Genomic DNA, 23355 nt, shown 5'->3' on the forward strand with positions numbered 1-23355 from the left:
GATTGTAGCAGTTAAAACTTCATATTAGATGAAATTCAAAAAAATGCTGCGGTTCAACTAATTTGAATTTACCCTTGTAACAAGGTAACCTACCTCCTTAAATATGCAGAAAAAGGGAATATACAACTATCAAAGATCATATGTTGTGCTGTACACGATATATATTGATGATAACATAAGTGCCAACGAGCTGAGGTCTGATTTAACAAGTATATAATACGGTAAATATTAATCTTTATGTATTTAGTATTGATTGTGAACATCTGCTGATATATTTTCTATATAATTGAACAATCCCTTACGCAAGTAGGGTACCACAAACCTTTTGACAAAAGCTTTGTAACGATCAACTGATGCCAGTAACGTAAGTACTATTTAGACCACTGAATAGAAAGTAATGTCATTTAGTGTTTAACAATATGGTTCAGACAACTACATTCTATAAAGGGAGATAATTTAAAAAATGAGCGAGATAGACTCATCATTTAATAAACTTCAGTTTCTTTCAGTGGTCTTTATCGTTGTGTGAAATTTCAACAAAAATGATCGGTTAAATTTAGTGTTATTCTTTGGAAAAGAACTGTTATATGTAAGTTTAATAAAGGGAGATAATTAAAAAAGTAAGCTAGATAGATTTGTTGTACTTGTACAAAGCACTTTTCCTTATTGTCCTTAATCTTTGTATGAAGTTTGAATGAATTCCTTTTATCACTTTTGGATAACATATTAATAGTATCTAAAGATGACATTGTCTCAACGTAAATAGATAAAGTGCACGACCTTTGACCCTAATTTCAGACATTGTTTCTTTTTGTCATGTTCTCTTTTAGCTTTGCATCAATTCTAAGTGACTAAAAATAGTTTCATAATACATTTAGGGTACAATTTGTCAGAAAAATTGCCAGTACATAATCATTGAAAAAAAGGCTACACAAAAAAAGTTGCAAAATCAGAATTTCATAGCATGACCTTTTGACCCCTCTAATTTACATAAAACATCGTTATATTTTTTGGAGACAGCTATCAAAGTAACCGGTAAGGTTCAAGCTTCAACAAATATGTTGTCTTCGGGCATTAACATGCCGGCACTCATAAAATGATTTCTAGAGCACTTTTGTCACTAAAACCACCAGACTACAAACAATCATATGAATGATAGGTGTCTATCATTGTATTATCAGCAAGTAAATGAGATCGTTTCTGCTTCATTTTATTGTATGTCAAACTGTTTATGCAATTATCAAATGTATTCTGCAATAAATATCACTTTTATTCCATGTACTTTTAATCTAGTTCTTGTCAGGAAACGCCCCTGCTATGTATAATTTCGGATAACACTAGACTATGATATTGGAAACAGGATATAGACTGGCTATATTCACAATTTTACAAATAACATTTTTAAAAAAGATACATCATAGTCTAGGAGCTAGTCTAGTATTATGATAATATCTTATGGGCTGAAAGTTGTTCTCCGATCTTTAAAATTTGCTGTATATTTTGGAAGTGTGCAAAGTAAAAGTGCAAATAAACAACGTTTAATATTATGTCAATTTTGTTTCGCACTGTCTAATTATTTTCTCATCTAAAACGTTTAATATTATGTCAATTTTGTTTCGCACTGTCTAATTATTTTCTCATCTAAAAGGATATAAGAAGCAAAACATACCTCCAATGCATGTTACAATTTCTGACCAAGATCCATCATGTCGACATGTCATTCCGTTCTCGGAAGACAGAATATAACCATGATCACAATGAAAGTTGTTTAAACTTTCTCCAGGACTGAATGTTGTTCTCTGATCTTTAGAATATGCTGCATGATTCGGTAGCGTGCAACCTAAAGATGTAAATAGATACCATGAACATTTTTTTCCGCACTGCTAATAATTTTCTTCGTCTAAAACGAAATAAGAAACAAAATATACCTTAAATGCATACAACAATTTCTGACCATGATCCATCTTGCCGACAGTTCATTCATTTTGGTGGCCATGATCGCTATCAAAATTGTTTAAAGTTTCACCAGGGCTGAAAGTTCTTCTATAATCTTTATAATTGCTTCATGATTTGGAAGTGAGCCAGCTAAAGGTGCAAATCATTTAACATATCATATAGTTTTGTTTTCGAATTGTTTAGCTTTATACTTCGCCTTAAATGATATCATAAACAAAACATACCTTTAATGCATGTAACAATTCCTGACCAAGATCCATCATGTCGACATGTCATTCCGTTTTCGGATGACAGAATATAACCTTGATCGCAATGAAAGTTGTTTAAAGTATTTCCAGGACTAAATGTTGTTCTCTGATATTCAGAATTTGCTGCATTATTAATGTAATTATTCGGTAGCGAGCAACCTAAAAATGTAAACAGAAAGCATGATTTATTTTTCCCACACAGCCTAATTATTTTCTTCGTCTAAAACGATATAAGAAACAAAATATACTTTTAATGCATACAACATTTTCTGACCATGATCCATCATGTCGACAGGTCATTTATTTTGGTGACCATGATCGCAATAAAAATTGTTTAAAGTTTCACTAGAGCTGAATGTTGTTCTCTCATCTTTATAATTTGCTGCATAATTTGGAAGTGAGCAAACTAAAAGTGCAAACTATTTAATATATTATACTGTTTTGTTTTCGAATTGTTTAGCTTATTTTCCTCCGATTAAATGATACCATAAAAAATAACATACCTTTAATGCATGTAACAATTTCTGTCCAAGATCCATCATGTCGACATGTCATTCCGTTTTCGGATGACAGAACATAACCTTGATCGCAATGAAAGTTGTTTAAAGTCTTTCCAGGACTAAATGTTGTTCTCTTATATTTAGAATTTGCTACATTATTCGGTAGCGTGCAACCTAAAAATGTAAATAGAAAACATGATTTCTTTTTCCCACACAGCTTAATTATTTTCTTCGTCTAAAACGATATAAGAAACAAAATATACCTTTGATGCATACAACATTTTCTAACCATGATCCATCATGTCGACAGGTCATTTATTTTGGTGACCATGATAGCAATAAAAATTGTTTAAAGTTTCACTAGAGCTGAACGTTGTTCTCTCATCTTTATAATTTGCTGCATATTTGGAAGTGAGCAAACTAAAAGTGCAAACTATTTGATATATTATACTGTTTTGTTTTCGAATTGTTTAACTTATTTTCCTCAACTTAAATGATACCATAAAAAATAACATACCTTTAATGCATGTAACAATTTCTGACCAAGATCCATCATGTCGGCATGTCATTCCGTTCTCGGATGATAAAACATACCCATGGTCGCAAACAAAATTGTATAAAGTTTCTCCAGGACTGAATGTTGTCCTCCAGCCTTTATAATTTCCTGCATTATTTATAAGTGTGCAACCTAAAAGTACAAATAAATAACATTTGATAGGTGTAACTGTATTCTCGCATTGTGTTAAAATTTAAACGGAAAAGAATATAAGCCATTAAAGTAATACATTTAAGTTACTTTTAAAATGATATGTTTACTTAGCAACTATTGGTCAGGCGAACATTAAACCTCAGACAAATGCAAACCTAAATTGATAACTGAATTAGAAAGGAAGTAACCGATAGCAAGCACTATACTCAATAAAACATCCAGCAGGTTGCTTTTATCTTACAATTACTTGCAATTACTTATTCTGAATTTAACATCTTTAATTCCGAATTTTGTAGACGTATTTTGAACATGCAGTTAGTCCTCTCGTACTTGAATCCAGTGCTTTATTTTTTTGCCCTTTGGGATCACTGAGTCTATTCGATTATGCTTTAACTAAGTTCCAGTTCAGTCTTTGCTAGAGGCACGTGAATGATGTTGTCCATTTCATTATCTCTCGTGAACAGACTCACATCAAAGACAGTCGTCGTTGAATAATATTCTTGGAAAGGATCTTTAGATTATTATAAATGCTTTTGCAGAAACTGCAGAATTGGCATCTTTAAACTGAGATACTATACAGTACGTCTTAGCTCATTGTATTATAACTGCACACAGTGTGTTTTTGGTAAATGTTTCATAAAGGCAATTTTTAGTTGCTTTGCATTTAAATGTGTTAAATTAAAGACAATGCTGCCTATTTGAAGTTGCTTTAAAAAAAATCGGACTTATAAATAAAATAACAGTTCTTTTCTTCAATCTTCTACGCAATTGTCTCACTTAACTATAGGTAGAGATTTCAGAAGTTAAAGGGAAGAAACTCTTGCGTGTAGTTTCGTGTTTCGCAAAAGACTGCCCTAGTCAAAATAAGAAAAGTCGTAGTTTGAAAGTTATTATCTCGTACTAGTTACAGGAAGAGTTTGGTATACTGGGTTAGAACCTGTAATTTCCTCCACCCTTTTGACACAGACATATATTTAAGCTAGATATTTACTTGAAAAATGCATATAATACCATTTTAATCATGTCACTTTATTGCAACTTTAAAATCTAATTCAAGAAATGGCAACAAGCCCGTGAAAGTATTATTAATTCAACAAGTGTTAATACAAAGGGTAACATTTTTTCACAAACATCAGATGTCTGATCCTTCTCCCGTTTTATATAAATATTAAATATTTGCCTAGTTATATTACGCTCTCTGCCAAAGGCAAGACACTGTAGTCATGTTATGATTTACTTTTCAGCAACTATATAATCAATTGAATAAACAAACTACCTTTAATGCATGTAACAATTTGAGACCATGTTCCGTCATCCCGACACGTCATTCCATTTTGGGATGAAAGTACATATCCATGGTCACATGCAAAGTTGTATAACGTCGTTCCAGGGCTGAAAACTATTTGGCCTTCGTAATTTGCAGCATGTTGTGGCAGTGTGCAACTTTCTGCTTGAAAAAAATATAACAAAAATACACATATATTTATGAAATTGTTTAAGAATCAACACAACACGTTCAAAATGCTACCATTTCATTTAACGTTAGACAGTCCTGTTATTTTTGTACGTTTAATTGTAAGATTTGGAGCTACAGATTAAATCACTCTGTAAGAATATGGCATCATCTCTTAAAAAGTTAATAACATCTATTTGATAAAAGTAACATCATTTTGAGACATTTTACATTTTAATACGTTAATGATCAATAGCCCTGCCTGACAAAATGCTGATTTGTATAATACATAAGACTAATTTATTGTCGTTGTGTATGTTTTTATACATATAGACGCAAGTAATAAATTACTAAATATAATAGGTATAGATTTGAGAAAAATATCAAGTTGTGTTGGCAGTGCGTGTAAAAGAATGTGATAAACATGTAGCACGAATCATTTTATTACAAAGCGTTAACATGAACTGGTATTTTTATTCTGAATATACTTCACATATGCATCGCTGGATAATTGAGACGGTGATTTACTTAATTTCTTATTAAAGCATCAAGTTGATATTATTTGTGTGATGCTGTGATGATAAGACATGATAGATTGTGGGCAACTACATTTACCAGGAGATGAGGTCGTCTTAGCACGAAATAATATTGTATCTCCATTCTAAAACATTTATCAATGAGTAGACATTTGCGTTGTTTATCGTTTAGGACTTGAATGACGATGGTGTTAGCCCTAGTGGTTAAATACCCAAGCATTTGAACGATGATCATACATAAAACAATAAACAATAATTAAGCCTTGTTTATCTCCATTTTAACACGATCAGGAAAACATGATGATAATAGTTGTGTTGAACTTCACTAATGTATGTTGTAATACTAGTAAGAATCTGTAACAGAGTATCTATTCCCCCGCCTAAGAACATTTTTCAAAACACATATTGCCAGCTATTGCAACATTTTCTTGAAAGCAAAGATTGGAGGGGTAGGGCAACATACTGAAATATTTTTCGATCACCTATACATTTCGTAATTCATGAATATGCATTTGTGTATGGAAATAATCGATGAAAACTTTCAAACGTTATTTTCTGTATTTTAAAGATCTAAAGGGGTCGTAATATCTGTATTTAAAACATCCAAAGGGATCGTAACGAAAAATAATTTTATCAGATAAAAGGGAAGTTATTAATAATTAAATGAAATGCATGACTTTGGGAGACTACATTAATATGATATTGAAGACACTGATTATTTTTTAAAACTACACAACTGTGAAAGTTTAATACCAGAGTATGTCAATGCAACTTCGAAAAAGGAAAGGGAAGTACATTTCAACTATCTCGTTTGTTGTGTTTTTGTTATATGTTTACTTATGTATTTTGCAGATACTAGTAAGGACACCGTTCTGTTTTGCATGAAAAAAAAAACCCAATGCTTTAGGCTCTTTAATTTCGGCTACCAAGGGACATTTATAAATAAAAATATTGCCAGCTAATGCAACATTTTCTTTAAAGTCAAGATAAAAGGAGCAGGGGATGGGCAAGATTATAAGATTCTTTCACTGGTTGTAGGTGCAGATGGAAACTTTCGGCCTCGAGGGTAACTGTTTAGGCGGTAACGAGGTTCCTACCGAGATACCGCCTAAACAGTTACCCAAGAGCCGGATATTCCTATCTGCACCTATATAACTAGTGACAGAATCTTTTTCTTGCATACCGAAATCAAGAAATAATATTTATAAAATCAATCGAATGGCTTTCTTTTTAGAACTATTTCTTATAGAGGCGTATTTAAACAAAGCGCTGGAAACCAACGTCCGTAAACAGGAAAGACGTCATGACGTTTCAAAGACAAATAACAATGTTTAGTTTCGGTTTTGTTTTATCAGTTGCAGCGTAACGCTATGATTTTTTTTTATAAAACAACGTGTTTTGAATCGGGAAATATACCATCAGGAACAAAGAGGAACTGTCAAGGTATTGGATATTTATTCCGTTTTTTTAAATAAAATATAAATTACTACATATATGCGTAGTTCGTAATGTGTCATTTAAAGCACGAGAGTCATCTTACACCCCGGGGTGTAAGGTGGAGTTTTCCAGCACCGGTAAAAATAACGGAAATCCCCGTCTGGTATGCAAGAAAACGAAATGCTTATCGGTCATGATATCATATATATATCATGAAGAGGTATTAGTGTCTGGTAATCTATAACTGATGAAAACTTTCAAACGTTTATATCAGATTCTATATCTAAAATATCTAAAAAAGATTTCACTTTCGAATTCATAAGCACAAAGACATAGAAATGTTATAATGTATCTTATCACACAAAAGGAAATGCTGCCTTGGGAAACAACATCAATATGGTAGTTATGAAACGTTTGTATTAAACTACACGTCAGTATGTTCAATCCATTTCTCGTTGATTGACTTACTTTGTTCACAGTTAAGACCAAAACGTTCTGCAGGACAAGAACATCTACCAGGACCGACGCATTTTCCACCATTCTCAAAGCAAGTGTCGTTACAAATAACTAGAAATATAAATATATAGAAACATTTGTCTTGCATTAAGGCTACATACATGGATTAATATATTATGCCTGGAATTGCAGCTAATGGCTATGCTATGGCAGCGAACAATTGTACTTTGTCCTCTGTAGGACAAACTAACTTCTACAAGTACATACGTCTTAAAGACTCATAAGTAGAACATATTAACTCCGGGGTAAGACATAATATTTCTAACGTAACACTTCCTTTCTTCTGTGTAAAGCATAGAACTTAACTCACTCATGTACAGCATAATAAAACTTACATAGTACATACTAACTCCTACATACGCATTATGAATTCTATGTGGTAAGGCACAATAAGTCCTATGCAAGGCACAAATATTCCTACGTACGATATCAAATATATTTTACCATAATCACAAAAGTTCGTTTGTTGCTAGCAAATTACTTTTTAGTTTGACTACACTGAGACAGACTACCTCAAATAAACATGATGCCAAACATTTCATTGATCGTCTTTATAGATATTCAATCATATTTAATCAATTTGCATTTTTCAAATATTATATTTTAGACTTATATAATGAATAAAACGACCCAAGACACTGTGGTAGAATCGTTATAAAAGTATATGATTATTTTTATTATTGTTAAAAAATTTAAATACCGCCCCCAGTCCCTTAACATGTATATACATGGACTTTAACCTGCATTCTGATTTGGTATAATTTCAAGTTGATATATTTAGGAATATTTCAGCAATTTGAACCACTTTTAAAACCACTTGGTGTCGCAACAGAGGTAGTAATAACTTAACAAGCATTTCTAATATTCGGTTTAATACATTATTGTCATTGTACATGTTTTTACAAATATAATACAAGAGTTGTTTTATTCATTTCTTTAATTAGACTTAATATATTTAACAACACCAAAGTTACACTAAAATAACTCGCATTTGAAAAAAGCTCCAGTGAAAATATTACATGAAACTTAGCACTCAGTAATTAAGTGTTAATGATTAGTTGTTAATGCTTCAAACACATCCATTACTAGACCAAAAGCTGATTAAACACCTTTAAGGAAAGATTGTTTTTTTCGTAACTATTACTTCCAAAACCGAAGTTCTGATACACTTGACTTTACGTGAAATAAATATTAAGGATTAAAGATATATTACTACAGAATATTTTGTAGTAAAACATATTTTTCAACGAACCTGTTTTATAATGTGGTTAACTGCAATTTTAACAAAGGTCTTTTAAAGGAGAAAGGAGAAAGATCTTTGTTACTCACATTTTTCACATCGTTTTCCTTCTGTTAGATGTTTACATCTACAGTTATCGTCCTTGAAACAAACACCGCCATTTAAACAGTTTGGCTTGCATACGGCTAAAATACAGACACATTCTCTTAAAAGGGATCTACTGAAAATCTTTAGGCACAACAACTCTGCGTATCCCGAAACTCCCAATTTATAAACTATCTTAAGGTTATCCGAGAACCACAAAGAACAGAAAATATCCGTGGTATAAATGCTACTTAAGTACCTATAGAAACTATAGGTAACATTATCAGTTAAATGAACAAAAAATACAATCTATTTATATATTCAGCAATGCATTTTGCGGCGTTGATATAAATATGCCTGATACTTTATAAAAGAAACCATGTAGAAGGCAGTAATGTTTTGACAGAATACTTGTTCAAAGTTCGAATGAAATTCAGTACAGAATACGCGTCACACACATAAACTGGAAAACACAATTCTTCAACCCACCTTGATTTTTGTAAATGTATGAAAAACACTTTTATAGATTTACTGCAACTTGAAGTTTTGTTCGAAGTAATTGTTTTTCAGTCTAAACTAAAGTGTACCCATTTACCCATTATTTCTTTTAACTCAAAGATCTTAGATAGAAAGAAAATGCATATCCCTATTATCGCAATGTTAGTAATTATGATTTTTACTAGATTAAGGTGAGGGTGATGTTCAGATCATTCCGAAACGCCTTGAATAAATTGAAAAATGTGACTTTGCCACTGTTAGTTTCACGGCAGTTCCCGTATTTTCTTCCTTATCTGTTTAGTTTGTCCGTGTTTTCTTATTACTATACTTTGTTTATTTTTATGCAAATGTCAACTATTTACACACCCATACATAGACTGCCTTAAGGAGGTAGGTTATCTTAATATTTGTATGTGCGAATGTCCAACCGGAAGTAAAGTGACGATTTACGACGACGTTTACGACAAACTAAATGTGTTTGTATAACCATTCTTCGGAAAAAAAAGCATGAATCTGTCTCCGATCTGATGCTTAATGGTCTAATAATGCGAAAATAATGAATAAATTGCCGCAGAAACGCTTAAAAACATTGTTGCCTTAAAATGACGTCAATGACGTCATGACGTTACGTGTCAGTCACCGCGCAAAATTAATAGCTTTTATTTTGAAAGTACGTAATTCTGTGCATTTTCTTTATTTGAACTATTTTAAAACAGCCATTATTTGCTGAAATATATTTTATGAGTCTTCTGCTCTGAATAATAATCAATATTTTGCTTCTGTTACGTAGTTATATTGAAATGTTATGCGGAATGTAAGAAAATGGATGATGGTAACCAATGTTATTGGGAATATAGTTGGGTGAAAGGTTACTTGTTAAGGCCATTTTCAAATAAAACTTTGGCAGTTTGATTTGTACTATCTATTTTTCAGTTTCCGTTGATAATTTGTTATTTATATACTAAAACTAAGGTCTAAAATTGTTCAAGTTTCGATAGAAAATTGCTGTTTCTTAAATTGAATTGATGTTACCATGGAAACGAAGCCCGTAACCTATATATCTAAATGTAAAATTCAAAAGCGTTGACACTGATCTATTTAAGGAAAACAGCTTCGGCTTTTTATTTTCATTTCAACAATATCCACGGGAATAATAGCAGCATGCAGAACGATTTTTCCATAACAAATACCAGACGAGGGGTACTACTGTAAGTATTTTAAGCTGTGAAATTTATTTGAATAAATGCAAATAACATGAAAATATTATTTACGTTAGAAATAATATGTTTTAAAGCTACATTAACAAGAAAGATAATTGTATTCAATATTTTTCATAAGACATTACGACAAAAAGCACGATATAAGCTATTTTAAACATCTCTGTTGCAATGGTTACTTTAAACTTTAAGAACAAGAGCTCCACCAAGCGGGACAATATACGCCCGAAGGATTACATCATAGGATGGGAGCAAAATTTAAAGAACTTGACTGTTGTAGCCCAAAGGAGTTGAACAACAAAAGGAAAACTTAAAAAAAAAACAAATCTAAATCTACAAAAAATATTCAAAGTCCACAAAATATCCTTATCAAGTACAGGTATGTAAAAATACACCTAAAAATTAGAGGTACCATCCATGTTTTTCCACAGAAAAGTGGTCTCGGTTTTTCCCTACGGCCAATAATAAAAACTAAGCTATTTATAGTAACATAAAAGGGAAGTAATTGAAAAACATTTTATTGTAAGTGAACAAAAAAGAGATATGCCAAATAAAAACAAAAGCACTGCAATGCAGAGCAATATACACAAAGCAAAGTCATATATGACCTTTGACCCTTAAGTGTGACATTGACCTTGAAGCAAGTCGTCTGGAACATGCGCTCTGCAGATCGTCTCAGTGTGGTGAACATTTCTGCCAAGTTTATTTGAAATCTTTCCTGCAGTTCAAGAGTTGCAGAGCGGACATGAAACAAACTGATAAGGCTTTTGACCCCTAAGTGTGACCTTGACCTTGAAGCGAGTCGTCTGAACCATGCGCTCTGCACTTTGTCTTGGTGTGGTGAACATTTGTGTCAAATTTCTTTGAAATCCTTCAAGGGTTCAAGAGTTACAGAGCGAACACGAAACAAACTAATATGACCTTTGACTCCTAAGTGTGACATTGACCTTGAAGCGAAATATCCAAAACATACGCTCTGCACGTCGTCTTGGTGTGGTGAACATTTGTGTGAAGTTTCCTTGAAATCCTTCAAGGGGTTCAAGAGTTACAGAGCGGACACGAAATTGCTAACGGACGGATTGACAGACAGACGGACAGACATACTCCAACGTCATAACATAATACGTCCCTTCGGGCGTATAAAAATAGGATACCATGTAAAGTGCTTGGTATTTTGCTAATAATATTAACAAAATATTCCATGTTGGTCATTAACAGAATGGCACTGAAGCCGTCGAAAAACCCGTTTTTATACATAGTTGTTTAAAAATGATAGAAAATGCGTAACCATGGAAACACGAGCCCCGCGACATATACATTTTAAGCTTATATCAGAAAGCTAACGCGCATACTTGCATAACTGTAAATTATGCAGACTTTTACGGACAACAATGAAACCAAAATACACTGAAAAGTGTTAAATATCCATGTTTTCCTTTTTCTTTCAATATACAATACCTTTGGAGGGTCGTGTTCTTCATACCTAGATAAAAATTAAACTTAAAGGGACAGAGATAAACGAAATTGAGATTATAGCAGTTAAAACATTAAATTATACGAAATACAAAAAATTGCTGCGGTTCAACTAATTTGAATTTACCCTGGTACAAAGGTAACCTACCTCCTTAAAGTACGAATGCGAATAAAGTATTATGAATGTATTTAATGTAATAATACATTCATCCTAGAACATTTCACGATTACCGACCAAGACAATACAGACCAACTGCCGTCTTTCTATTAAGATATACATTGCAATCGAGCGGGTATACCATTAATGATATAGATAAAAGGTGGTAATTTGTAGTCGCAGCCAAATACTTGCTATGATTTAAAGCCATACATTTTTGTTAAAGTAACACGTACTTTTATAGTGACATCATTTAAAAGCCTTAAACATTACAAAAGCTTTCTGCAAGCTGACTTTTGCCAGTTTTCAAATGTTTAATACAGCTAACAAAACTTATGCAAACCGTGATTAAAGTTGAAAATAGACCAGTTTAGATTTACCTGCCCTGCAGGCTGGAAATGCACCATTAGATCCTAACTTCCAGTTGTGATCTCTTTCAGCTTCTTCCCAGAGGCCGTTCACACATTGGAATCGTCTGTTCAAAGGTTCATATTTCAATATACCGGGTTTTGAACAATTAAAATAAACAAAGTCTCCAACCTCAACAACGGAACCTCCAGAAAGACTGACACGCCTTGTGTCTGTCACAGACAAACGTTCGTCAAATACATAGGGCACCACACATTTCTCTGTTGATAAAAGACTAAAATGAGTTATTATACAACAGATACTATAATGTCAATAACATATGTTATATATTGGTCTGCAGTATTTTCATAATCATTTATACGCTGACCACTCCAGACTGTCAAACTTAAACAAATAACACTCAAAAAAGAAACTTAGACACGCATTAATAATTTTTCAAATGCACCATCATGGTCAATATCGACGCCAGAAATATTCATTATTGACCATTGTTATCATTAAAATCACAATTGCTTGCGTTTGTTTTTGAAACCGATAGAAAATCAGATATGAAATCAGATGTTGAGTAGACATAATAAATAATTATAATGGGTTTAAGGTATCCGATCCACCACAAATAGGTAATATTTCGATTCCTGGTGACCCTATGATTGTTGGTACCATCTCAATCAGTTGTGTCTGCTGAAGAAGAATTAGTAAATAAGATTACCATAAATAATACGGAGGATCCATTACAGTCATGTTTTTTTTTTCACTGCAAAATAATAAATCTTACACTGTAATAACTGGATTTCAGTTGAAGTATCACTAAAGACTATAAAGTAAAAAAATGTAAAAATTCTGTAACATACTTTTGTCTTGTAATTTACTTTTCCTTGCACATTCAAATGATAACAAACTTTATCAGCTTACTAAGAATCAATATTTCATATATTCATAATAGCACTGTTGTATAGCATTTGCTTATTTGTGGATCGGATACCTTAAATATACAGATAAGAGTCTTGTGATAAAACAAGTCAATAAAATATTTCGAACAGATTTCCAGACCCTGTGCATTAGATGAATGTGACTCAACTTATCTGAAGATTTGATAATTTTGATGTCCTTTCTTATAAAAGTCTTTTTTTCCATAACTTGAAGGTCAGAATAAACAGAAGATAATTTCTTTTTTTCCTCAAAATAGTTTTTTCTACAACTAGTAAGCATGATGATAAAGGAATATGTTTTGTATTCATAAGTACACAATGAAAAAGTTAAATGCAAGTCTCTTTGATAAGAAACAGTTTGATTCACATTATAGTACCTTATTTTGAGCACTATCGAATACAGTGAGGAAAATATGAAAATAGAACCGCTATCCATGTCATATATAAAAACTATATGATTGATACCTAAAAGATAAATGAGCCATAAATGGCATAGCCAGCCAAATCTTGATGTTAAATGGATAAATTAGAAGGGTTTAGGGGAATATTTTCAGGGAAAACTTTAAATGCTACATGTAGCTCTGGTTCATTTTGATGTATATATAGAGATATCTCCCGTTTTGGAATTTAATATAATAATTCATGCTTTTGAAAATCATGCGCAGGCCCAGGTCATCGGACGTTATAGGTAGTTATGCTACCCCAACACACCTGTGTGGTTTATCTCATGTAAATTCGAGCAAAATGTTTGATAAAATTCACCTGTGTTTTTAATGATTGCTTTAAGGTAAAAGAAATGTCATAACTATTTAGACTTTATGGGTACAGAAAGGGAGATCAAACAAGACGTCTTGTATATTAACTTAAAGACGGCGGTCTCCTACATTTCTGCTTAATATAAAACTACTGATACCAGGTTTGCGAGCATAGCAAGCAGAACATTTCTTTTAAAATGCCAAAGTTGTGGGGCCATGGTTGCAGGAGACTGCGGTACCTGCAAAGTTTTGGTATTTTATATGCCAAATACGGCATTCAGCTTAGTTTTAAGAAAAAAGAAGAATTTCTATCACCAAGTGTTTTGCGTTCTTTTAGCACCAGAGGAAATGTTTTTATTTATCATAAAATGTAAAAAAAAGATATCTTGAAAATATTTGTTATTTCAGTTGTTTAAGTCTATTTGTTTGAGACTTTTTTTCAATAAAATAGTCATTTTATTTTTTAAAACGTGTTGCATGCGTTCTGCATGAGGGTGGTTTGGTTGTCCTCCCTGTAAAAATATTGATTTTTTACATGCCAAATTCTAAATTCTAAGAAGATTTCAACACTGAAAATATCGAGTCAATTACTCTAGGTTTTAGTTATATTATGTCAAATGAGCTTGACAAAAAACACAGGTAGTTCTGAGTAGAAACTTTTATTGGAATGCTACACCTTTGTAGTACCAACCATGATTATTTCAACAGTTATATGCAAAATTCTAGTGAGATATTAGAATAAAATTATCTGTATATTTTTATTATCTGCCTGCTCTTATACCTATGTATACAGTATAGGTTACTGTTCATACATTGAAGCAGTGCTGTTAAAATTACGCCTTACACTAGCTTTAATACTTTCAAATTAATCTTGCACTCTTCTTCAGCATTGTGTAATATTTGAACTATGAAGGAAATATTTCTCTTCCATAATAACGAAAAAAGAATGTTAGGTAATAACACATATATGTATAATATATAGTACTAACTTATTACGTAATTATGAAATATTAAATCTGAAAACAGTTCAAAAGCAATATGCCTTTCAGAGCAAAGTTGTTTTTTTCAAAACAATCCTACCCACTCCTCCTCCAACCAGAATATCAAATAGTCGGCCCCTCGCGCACTTGTAAACTTGAGTCTACTTTAGGTAAAAAATTGATAATTCGCTTTATTGACAATATTTGCTAATGTAGTTACAACGAAAAGGCCAGTCCGGTGAAATGATATAACATCTTTATTTATATACAATACCAAAAAATTTAAATGTTTTTATCACAAAAAAGGATCATTGTAATTTGAATCATTATAACATTCGGAATAAAGTAATCTATATTTTAGGGTAAAATACACACATAACGGAAGATAAACATACGTCTATAAATGTCAAACGTGACATGGACAAAAGACGAACATGACCATGTATGCGAAGTCACATGTAAAAGGTATTTATCACCTTATTAAAAAGCTGAGAATCTATTTGGAAGTGTCTAGGGGCATTTCGAACTTTGTTGTTGTTGTTGGGTTTAACATCGCACCGTAACAATTATAGGTCATATGGCGACTTCCCAGCCTTGACGGTGGTGGAAAGCCCCAGGTGCCCCTCCGTGCATTATTTCATCACGAACGGGCACCTGGGTAGAACCACCGACCTTCCGTAAGCCAGATGGGTAGCTTCATCACATAAAGAATTCATCGCCACGTGAGGCTCGAACCCACATCTGTGAGGGGCAAGTAAACAACCATAACCACCCAGCCACGGAAGCCCCGCATTTCGAACTGGTTATGAAAATGCCTTAAAATATATTTATTTATATAGTTTTTTCGGCGATACTACGTTGTACATGTATCTACAGTCATTGAATAATACGAAAATAATAAAATATGTAAAAAGATCCTTTGGAAGCAAAGAATGCAACCAAGAAAATTAATAGCAGACTCCGTTTAAAAGAGTCTGTTCATGAGTTATAAATTATAGTTTCATATTAAATCGTTATTTAAGAAATAATAAGTTCCCAAACGTGGTTTATTGTAAAATAACCCGAGTCTTGAGTTCTTATGCGTAAGAATATATCACGAAGACCGTAGGCCTAAGTGAGGTATTGTTACGCATAAAAATGAAAAACTCGGGTTATTCTACTATAAATCACACTTGGACACTTATTATTTCGATTCTAACACGACATACTAGTAGCAAAGATACTAGAAAAAAGTGTTAACTACATTTTTACGACCGTGCTACGCACCTGGATCGGATGACGTCATTGCACGCGAGTGGTTTGATGCAGAATAACCCGAGATAGATTTTGCTCTACGTGTAGGTTATTTGTTAGTCGTGTTAGAATTAAATATAATTTAGTACTCGAGCACATGGGAGCTGGGAGTCACCTAACAACGTTATTTGCTATTATATCTGACAAATTACATGGTCAAACTAGCGGGAAAGGGATAGTGGCTTGAAAAGTAAAGCACAGTTATGTGCATTGATCCTTAACATATATCGTAGTCACGGTGTCGGATTTGATTTATAGTTGCTAGACGGCTCGGTTTCTCAATTGGCATGTTGACTTCTTCACTTTGTGACATTGAAACCCTTTGACCACTTTTTCACATAATTTAACTTAAACTGATTTTCAAGATCCTGGAGTAAATCCTTAAAATATTTGTGCTTGTGCTTTAAGCCGGCACTGAAAGGCATGCCGAGCATATTGTTTTTATTTTCTCTGTACAGACTCAAACTAGGTATATAACTAATTATTTTGCTTTACTGCGTTTTGTGCTACCAAACAATTTTAGCAGTAAAATTTGTCTTTGAGTTTTGACAACATATCTGAATTAATAAAGTAGTGCTTACCTTCAGGACAATCCAGATCAAAATCAGACAACGTATTGTTCATGCAGGTTACTGTTGATGTTGAATTGTTATCATAATCATAATCGTAATCATAATCATAACTCATGTCATACCCATACGGATCCAGTGTTCTACATGTCACTGTCAATGTAGTTCCATCAGAAATCTGTGAAATCGACATAAACAATTGATTTCGTAAATGCCTCCTGCTAATTTCAAAAGCAGTTTAGTCCTGAATTTCTATTTTTTAAAATGTCAAGATATGTCTCATAAACAAAATGAACAGATTTGTCTTTGTTTATTCTAACAATTTGATTTATTGAGGGATCGTTTCTCTGTGATTAGAAATGATGCTGCTTCTCTGAGTCACATTAATTAAAAAAGATAACAAAGAATGATGCAATGTATATTAGCCTGTAAATTGTGAACTCACATATTTAGTCTTGGACTCAGTCTTGGTACAGATATATTTGAAGTTGAAAGCTTTAGGACATTCTTCTCGCACAATTTTTAAAATTAATATATCATGAAAACAATCGATAGTAGTAGGTGCTGAAATGATGTATGTCATGCATTAACTTAAAATGCATACCGGGGGCGAAGCGTGTGTAATTGTGACGAAATACGGTTCTTGAGAACTGAAACTGATTTAATATTTGACCAAATAATTTTGTAGAAGCTCCCTGTGTGTTCCATATGACATAAACAACAGCACAAAGATAGCATACACCAGGTATTACCCTTAAAGTTACTCAAATTAAACAAAATATCTTTAAATAAGTATAATAAACAGTTCTATGTGATAAACAAAAGATTTGCATACAATTCATATAACTAATCAATGAGTCGATTGTTTTAAAATTTAGATCTAATTTATGACTCGACAGATAAGAACCAAAAGCAAGATATATTTAATCTATTGCATGAAATTTGTTTATTTGTTTCCCAAGGTGGAAAGGCAACCAGCCAGCTATCAGTGTCCTCAAATGGGAACTATATGAACAAAGCTCTATAATAGATAGCTGATCAAACTTCTTCAGGATAATACCTTAGTAGATAATACTGACATTCTACACTCACTTAAATTGCATTCTACACCTTGCGTTATGAAAGTACAATAATGATCATGAAGCAGATTTAAATTTATGACAAAATGAAATTAAACTTTCAATGATATAGAAACTTAGAAGAGTAGTACAAGTACAAAGTACATACGAATGAGCCTGGAACTGTGTAAATTCCATTAAAGTCCGTGTAAGTATATCGTGGATCATCAGATAGTGTACAACCTGCAGATGTCAATGAATGACGTAAATTACTGCGAAAGTTCAACTTTTGTCACAAATGTCACGCCAACAAGACGACACAATATTGAAAAACAGATAACAGGACATTATTAACCTATTGATAAGATTATACATCTGTGTATGTATGACTTTTATCATTTTAAAAGTAACATTTGCATAAAACGAAAAACAAATAAAAGCCTACAGTATCATTCATTTTTCATTTGAACAAGCAAAAATTGTAGGATGATGTAGGAAACCACATATATTACACATATTCCCATTACATCAAATTGAGTCGATAATTTCACAATAATTCGTATTTCAGAATTCACCACTACACTTAGAACTAACGATGCAATGCATTTAGGCGTTACAAAAATATCATTTGAATGGTAAGTGAACTCATTATTTTATTAGCTAGCTGCTTTAGAAAGCCTGCTAAAAACCCACTTCTTTGTACAACATTTCGTTGACTGACCGATACATTCTTTTCTGTTCAGCGTAAAACAGTATTTTATACTAGGGTGACTTAGATACTAGTAAATATGTATGTATGTTTGTCTGGTTTTATCTGGTTTTACATTCATGATTTTTGTTAATGTGGAATGCATTTTTTTTGATGAATGCGTATTTGTTTGTACTGTTTGCAATTTATTCTGTAAAGCACTTTCGAACGTGTACATATGCATGAAAAAAGCGCTACATAATTGTGGTACAATAATAATATAATAATAATCAGCAGGTAATTGAGTTCGTTTCCGCTTCATTGTATTGTATGTCGAACTGTTTCCCATCATTTAAATGTATTTTCTAAAAAGTATTACCTTTATTCCGTGTATTTTGAATATGTTTCTTGTCAGGAAGTACGTCTTTACTGCGACTTTGTTTGTCCGTTTCACTTTTTGTTGTAGAATCTGCATGGAATGTTTATATGTTACCTTTAAAATAGTACTTACAAGTATTGATATCAATCAATGTAGCGACTGAAAACATTTTGAAATTCTATTCGTATCTTAAAGACAGTCAAGCTGTTCATCTCAGTGTAGGAAATGTCAGTTGAAGAAGGATAAAACTTAAAGACATCGACCAAAGATTCAATCAGAATAACATTCAGTTATTCAAAGAATATTTAAATTATTGAAGAAGAGACTCTTTCTACATGTTCGATCAAAGTGAACTAACCGAGCAAGTGCAAGAGAAAAGCGTTCTCACATGGCTCTTAACTAAAAAACAAGAATGAATATTCAACAAAAAAGCCATGTACTTCAACGCAGCGTCTCTAAACGTTAACCCAGCAACAGGACGCGCATACGACCAACACACACGCACGCGTGCGAACGCACACACACACACACACACGCACACACAAACAAATAAAGGAACACAGTGGGGCACAGCCTTGATTCGATCAGTGGCAATACTACCACGGGGGCTTAATTATGATGCATCTAACCACACCGTTATCCGCACCATGGTCCAGAGTCACAGGATAGAGTAAATAAAAGTTATCCCTGCAAGGAAAACTGGTCATAATTTATGTCGCGACAGCTAATTTTGAAGTAATCTGACATGTTAATATACGTAACTGAAAAAAACATATACCCTTGAAACTTGATTTTATCAAACTAAATCCGTAATTTATTTATTAAGTTTGTCAGTCCAATTGGCAAACTTCTGCGAAACTGTATTACACGTGTTTTTTCTGTTAACCTGCATCAACTCGAGTCCTGAAACTAGAGCCTCTTTTTCTCCTGATTTCATTCCTTTTAGCCTTTTCTGAAGTGCATGTATTAAAAAAAAATCCACTTAAGTAGAAAAGAATCTGTTGTTCCTGATTTGACAGTTCAGTAGAAGATTTGGTTTCAGCCTTTTGGTACAAGTCACTTCTGCTTGCAATAAGGTCTTCTAATATCTGATGTAGAAGTACAGCAGAAAACTGGCGGAATGGAAGTCTTTCGTCTATGTTGAGTTGAACAAGGTCTACCAAAGGCTGTAGGGTATCTAAGGACATCTCATGAAATGACATAAATATGGCTTCTTTGGTACTTAGGTCTTGTCTGCTGCAGCTGTTAAAAACTTTGTAGAAAGATGAAGAGAGCAGATTACTGATATTTCTTACATTTTCGGTGTCTTCACTAACCAAATTAGACAGCTGAATGATGCCCCTTCCATGTATGGAAACTGCAAGTTTTCGAAACTGATTTTCCGCAACATTATGTAATGCAGTGGGCAAAGTCTTGTCAAACACTTCTAAGAAGTCCCTTTTGTCAATATTAAATTGTGACTTGGCAGTTGAGCTTTCAGTTGAATGGATATTTGAACCAACTGCTGTATGGTAGTCAGAAGCTAGAAACAAAAGTCAGTTTTCAGTTTTCAGAATAAAAGTAAGGGATATAGTTAGGTATTATGTTGATTATTTTTACTGGCATTCTTTGTAGCAAGCATTTAAAATTTGACGGTATCTCTAATGCCGAAATGTCTGTAAATATTTACATCAGTTACATGGGAAATAATGAAAGTTCCATAAACTGAAAAAAAATTGTTCTGCATAAACTTACATGTAAATAGAATAGACGGAATGGAATAGAATAGAACAGAATATAGTTTATTAAAGTGACATTGTGTTTTGCATAATCAAAATACATTAATATCATAATACATATAACACTCGGCCCATTGGGCCTATAAGTCACCTATTGTGAATAATTATTATGTGACTTAATGTGCTGGTGATATCCGATAAGTCTAACAGTGTAAATGTGTTTGATATTAACTTGTATAGTTATTTATTATGTCATTATTACCAATCAGAGCATCAAATTTTGCACTTACATTTTCTACATAACTGACACATTTATCCCATTTGACAGCTAATTATCATTTTGATGATTACATAGCAGAAAAACAACACCTCACTGCGTAGGAAGAAAATTTTATAGGGGAATTAAGTGTGTCACATTCGTAACCATCTCCATATTACTTAGCTGCACCATGAGAAAACGAACATAGTGCATTTGCAACCTTCATGGATCAAGACCAGTCTGCGAATCTGTGCAGTCTGGTCAGGATCCATGCTGTTATCTTCCAAAGCCAATATTGCAGTTAGAGAAACCATTAGTGAACAGTATGGATCCTGACCATACTGCGCATGCTGGTCACAAATGCACTATGTTGGTTTTCTCATGAGGCAGCTCATATCTGTTCTGTACAGAAATAGTTATTTATTTTCTCAGCTAAGTCTTTAACATGACATTTCCTTGAAATGATGCAATTCCATAAGCAAATCTGCCTTTTTACAAAAATCTCAATTTCCTTGATTTCATAAACATCATCATCCCTGATTTTTTTTAATTAAAAAATGTTAAATAAAATGATATTGGCCTTCAGTTGAACATCAGTTTTTGTTATACTGTTGTAATATGAGCCATGCCATGAGAAAACCAACACAGTGTGTTTGCGACCAGCATGCATCCGCGCAGTCTGGTCAGGATCCATACTGTTCGCTTTCAAAGCCTGTTGCAATTAGAGAAACCATTAGCGAACAGCACAGATCCTGACCAGACTGGGCGAATGATGTTTTTCCCATGGCGTGGCTCATATATAGTTTGTATTGATCTGACTGATCATTTAACTAGTGAAGACTAATTTCAACATTTTTAACATGAGTAAAATGTTGTGAATGAAAGTTTGTAAGTAAATCTTGTTCACTGTGCTTTTTGTACATATATTTTGACTTTCTGTGGCTTTATGTGCTTAATACATGAGAAAGCTAAAACCGTTATTATTAGGTCATATTGATACTGTTTCATGATAACTCTTGACAGTTCTACTGGGGTATTTAAGAAAAAATTTAAGTGTACATTTTGTGTCTGAAAAAGTGTGACCACACAATATGTTTATTTCCATCATATCTCCAGCATGATTAGTCTAAATTGCATTGCATTTGTGAATGTGATTTGCTTTAAATGAATTTCAAATACTTCGTGAAATTACTTTTAATTGTATTTGTACATGAATTTACATTTTCATATGTATATATAACATATTATTCACATTATATATATGAAGCTATATTTAGACAGAATAATAAAGTTTTCATTACATTAACATGAAAGTGTTCTTGCTAATTCTTTTCTTTAACCCTTTTAACACTGCTAAATTTCTATAATGAACTTGTCCATATTTCAATTTCAAAATTACCATTAACTGTTAAAAGGGGTGCTTGTCAATAAGAGACTGACTGAATGATGAACAGTGCAGATCTTGATCAGACTGCATGGAAGGCAGAATCAATCATGTTCAGCATGATAAGGGTTAATGTGGTACATAATGCTGAATGAAATTTTATTCACTATGACATCTTTATTATTAGTAATGAAATAAACCTATGCTTTCAACAGAATATAGCGGGTCATCCAGGAACTCCGTAGTTTTGAACATAGTAACATTTACAGGTAATCCCCTACACGGATCTCTTAGTGCATTTAAAAAAATGTATACTTATCCCTGCATGTAGATTGATGTTTGCAAATTAAACGCCATGTCATATTTTCAGATAAAGTTTTTTTTGTATAATTTATTTTTAATATAATCATCACATGATACAAATTAATACATATCTAGCTAAATACTACAGAAGGATAATAACAAATTACTTTTATTAAGTTCTCAAAAATACCATTTTCTATATGTGATGAAATTCTTATTGTTTGCAACAGAATAAAAAATGAAAAATAATTTTTTGTAATAATAATAATAATAATAAAAAAAACTTGGAATAGATAAAAAAAAGGGGATTTTTTGTTTGTTTTCGTTTTGGTTTTGTTTTGTCGTCAAATTTTTGGTTTGTTTTATTTTGTCGTTTTTTCTTGTTTTGTTTTGTCGTCTCCAGTTTCTATTTACTTACACTGTTCTAAATTATAAATAAACTGTCAAAGGAATATGTATATATTTATAAAACATGCATATACCTATTATTTTTTTGCCTTTAAATATGATTTTCATCTGCTGTTATCTTAAACATGGACCATTTCCTTTCATGATAGTTCATTTTACCACACATGAAAGCTATTTCTCTTTCTATACTGATTCTTATTTTCAAATAATGCATAAATGACTCAAAATATGGAACTCTT

General features: G+C 32.6%; 2 protein-coding genes across 3 annotated transcripts in view; both read right to left on the bottom strand.

Annotated features, from left to right (window-relative positions):
* LOC123548991 (C4b-binding protein alpha chain-like) overlaps positions 1-1854 on the bottom strand; it is a 42349-nt gene extending 40495 nt beyond the window's left edge. For both annotated transcript variants that reach the window (XM_053524671.1, XM_053524670.1), the window contains exon 1: positions 1670-1854. In XM_053524671.1, the coding sequence (XP_053380646.1) occupies positions 1670-1721 (52 nt within the window). In that variant the 5' untranslated portion in view covers positions 1722-1854. The remainder of the gene's footprint in view (positions 1-1669) is intronic.
* Positions 1855-1974: 120 nt separating this feature from the next.
* The window catches only part of LOC123548965 (uncharacterized), a 93338-nt gene continuing 71957 nt past the window's right edge, over positions 1975-23355 (bottom strand). Inside the window, exons 30-40 of the mRNA XM_053524089.1 lie at positions 19931-20566; positions 19045-19134; positions 18147-18220; positions 16932-17097; positions 12405-12653; positions 8685-8780; positions 7308-7406; positions 4690-4863; positions 3222-3392; positions 2708-2878; positions 1975-2363 (exon numbers count right to left, since the gene is read on the bottom strand). Coding sequence (XP_053380064.1) covers positions 2164-2363; positions 2708-2878; positions 3222-3392; positions 4690-4863; positions 7308-7406; positions 8685-8780; positions 12405-12653; positions 16932-17097; positions 18147-18220; positions 19045-19134; positions 19931-20566 — 2126 coding nt within the window. The 3' untranslated portion in view covers positions 1975-2163. The remainder of the gene's footprint in view (positions 2364-2707; positions 2879-3221; positions 3393-4689; positions 4864-7307; positions 7407-8684; positions 8781-12404; positions 12654-16931; positions 17098-18146; positions 18221-19044; positions 19135-19930; positions 20567-23355) is intronic.

This window comes from Mercenaria mercenaria, chromosome 15 (genome assembly GCF_021730395.1).
Source record: "Mercenaria mercenaria strain notata chromosome 15, MADL_Memer_1, whole genome shotgun sequence".
Taxonomy (NCBI): domain Eukaryota; kingdom Metazoa; phylum Mollusca; class Bivalvia; order Venerida; family Veneridae; genus Mercenaria; species Mercenaria mercenaria.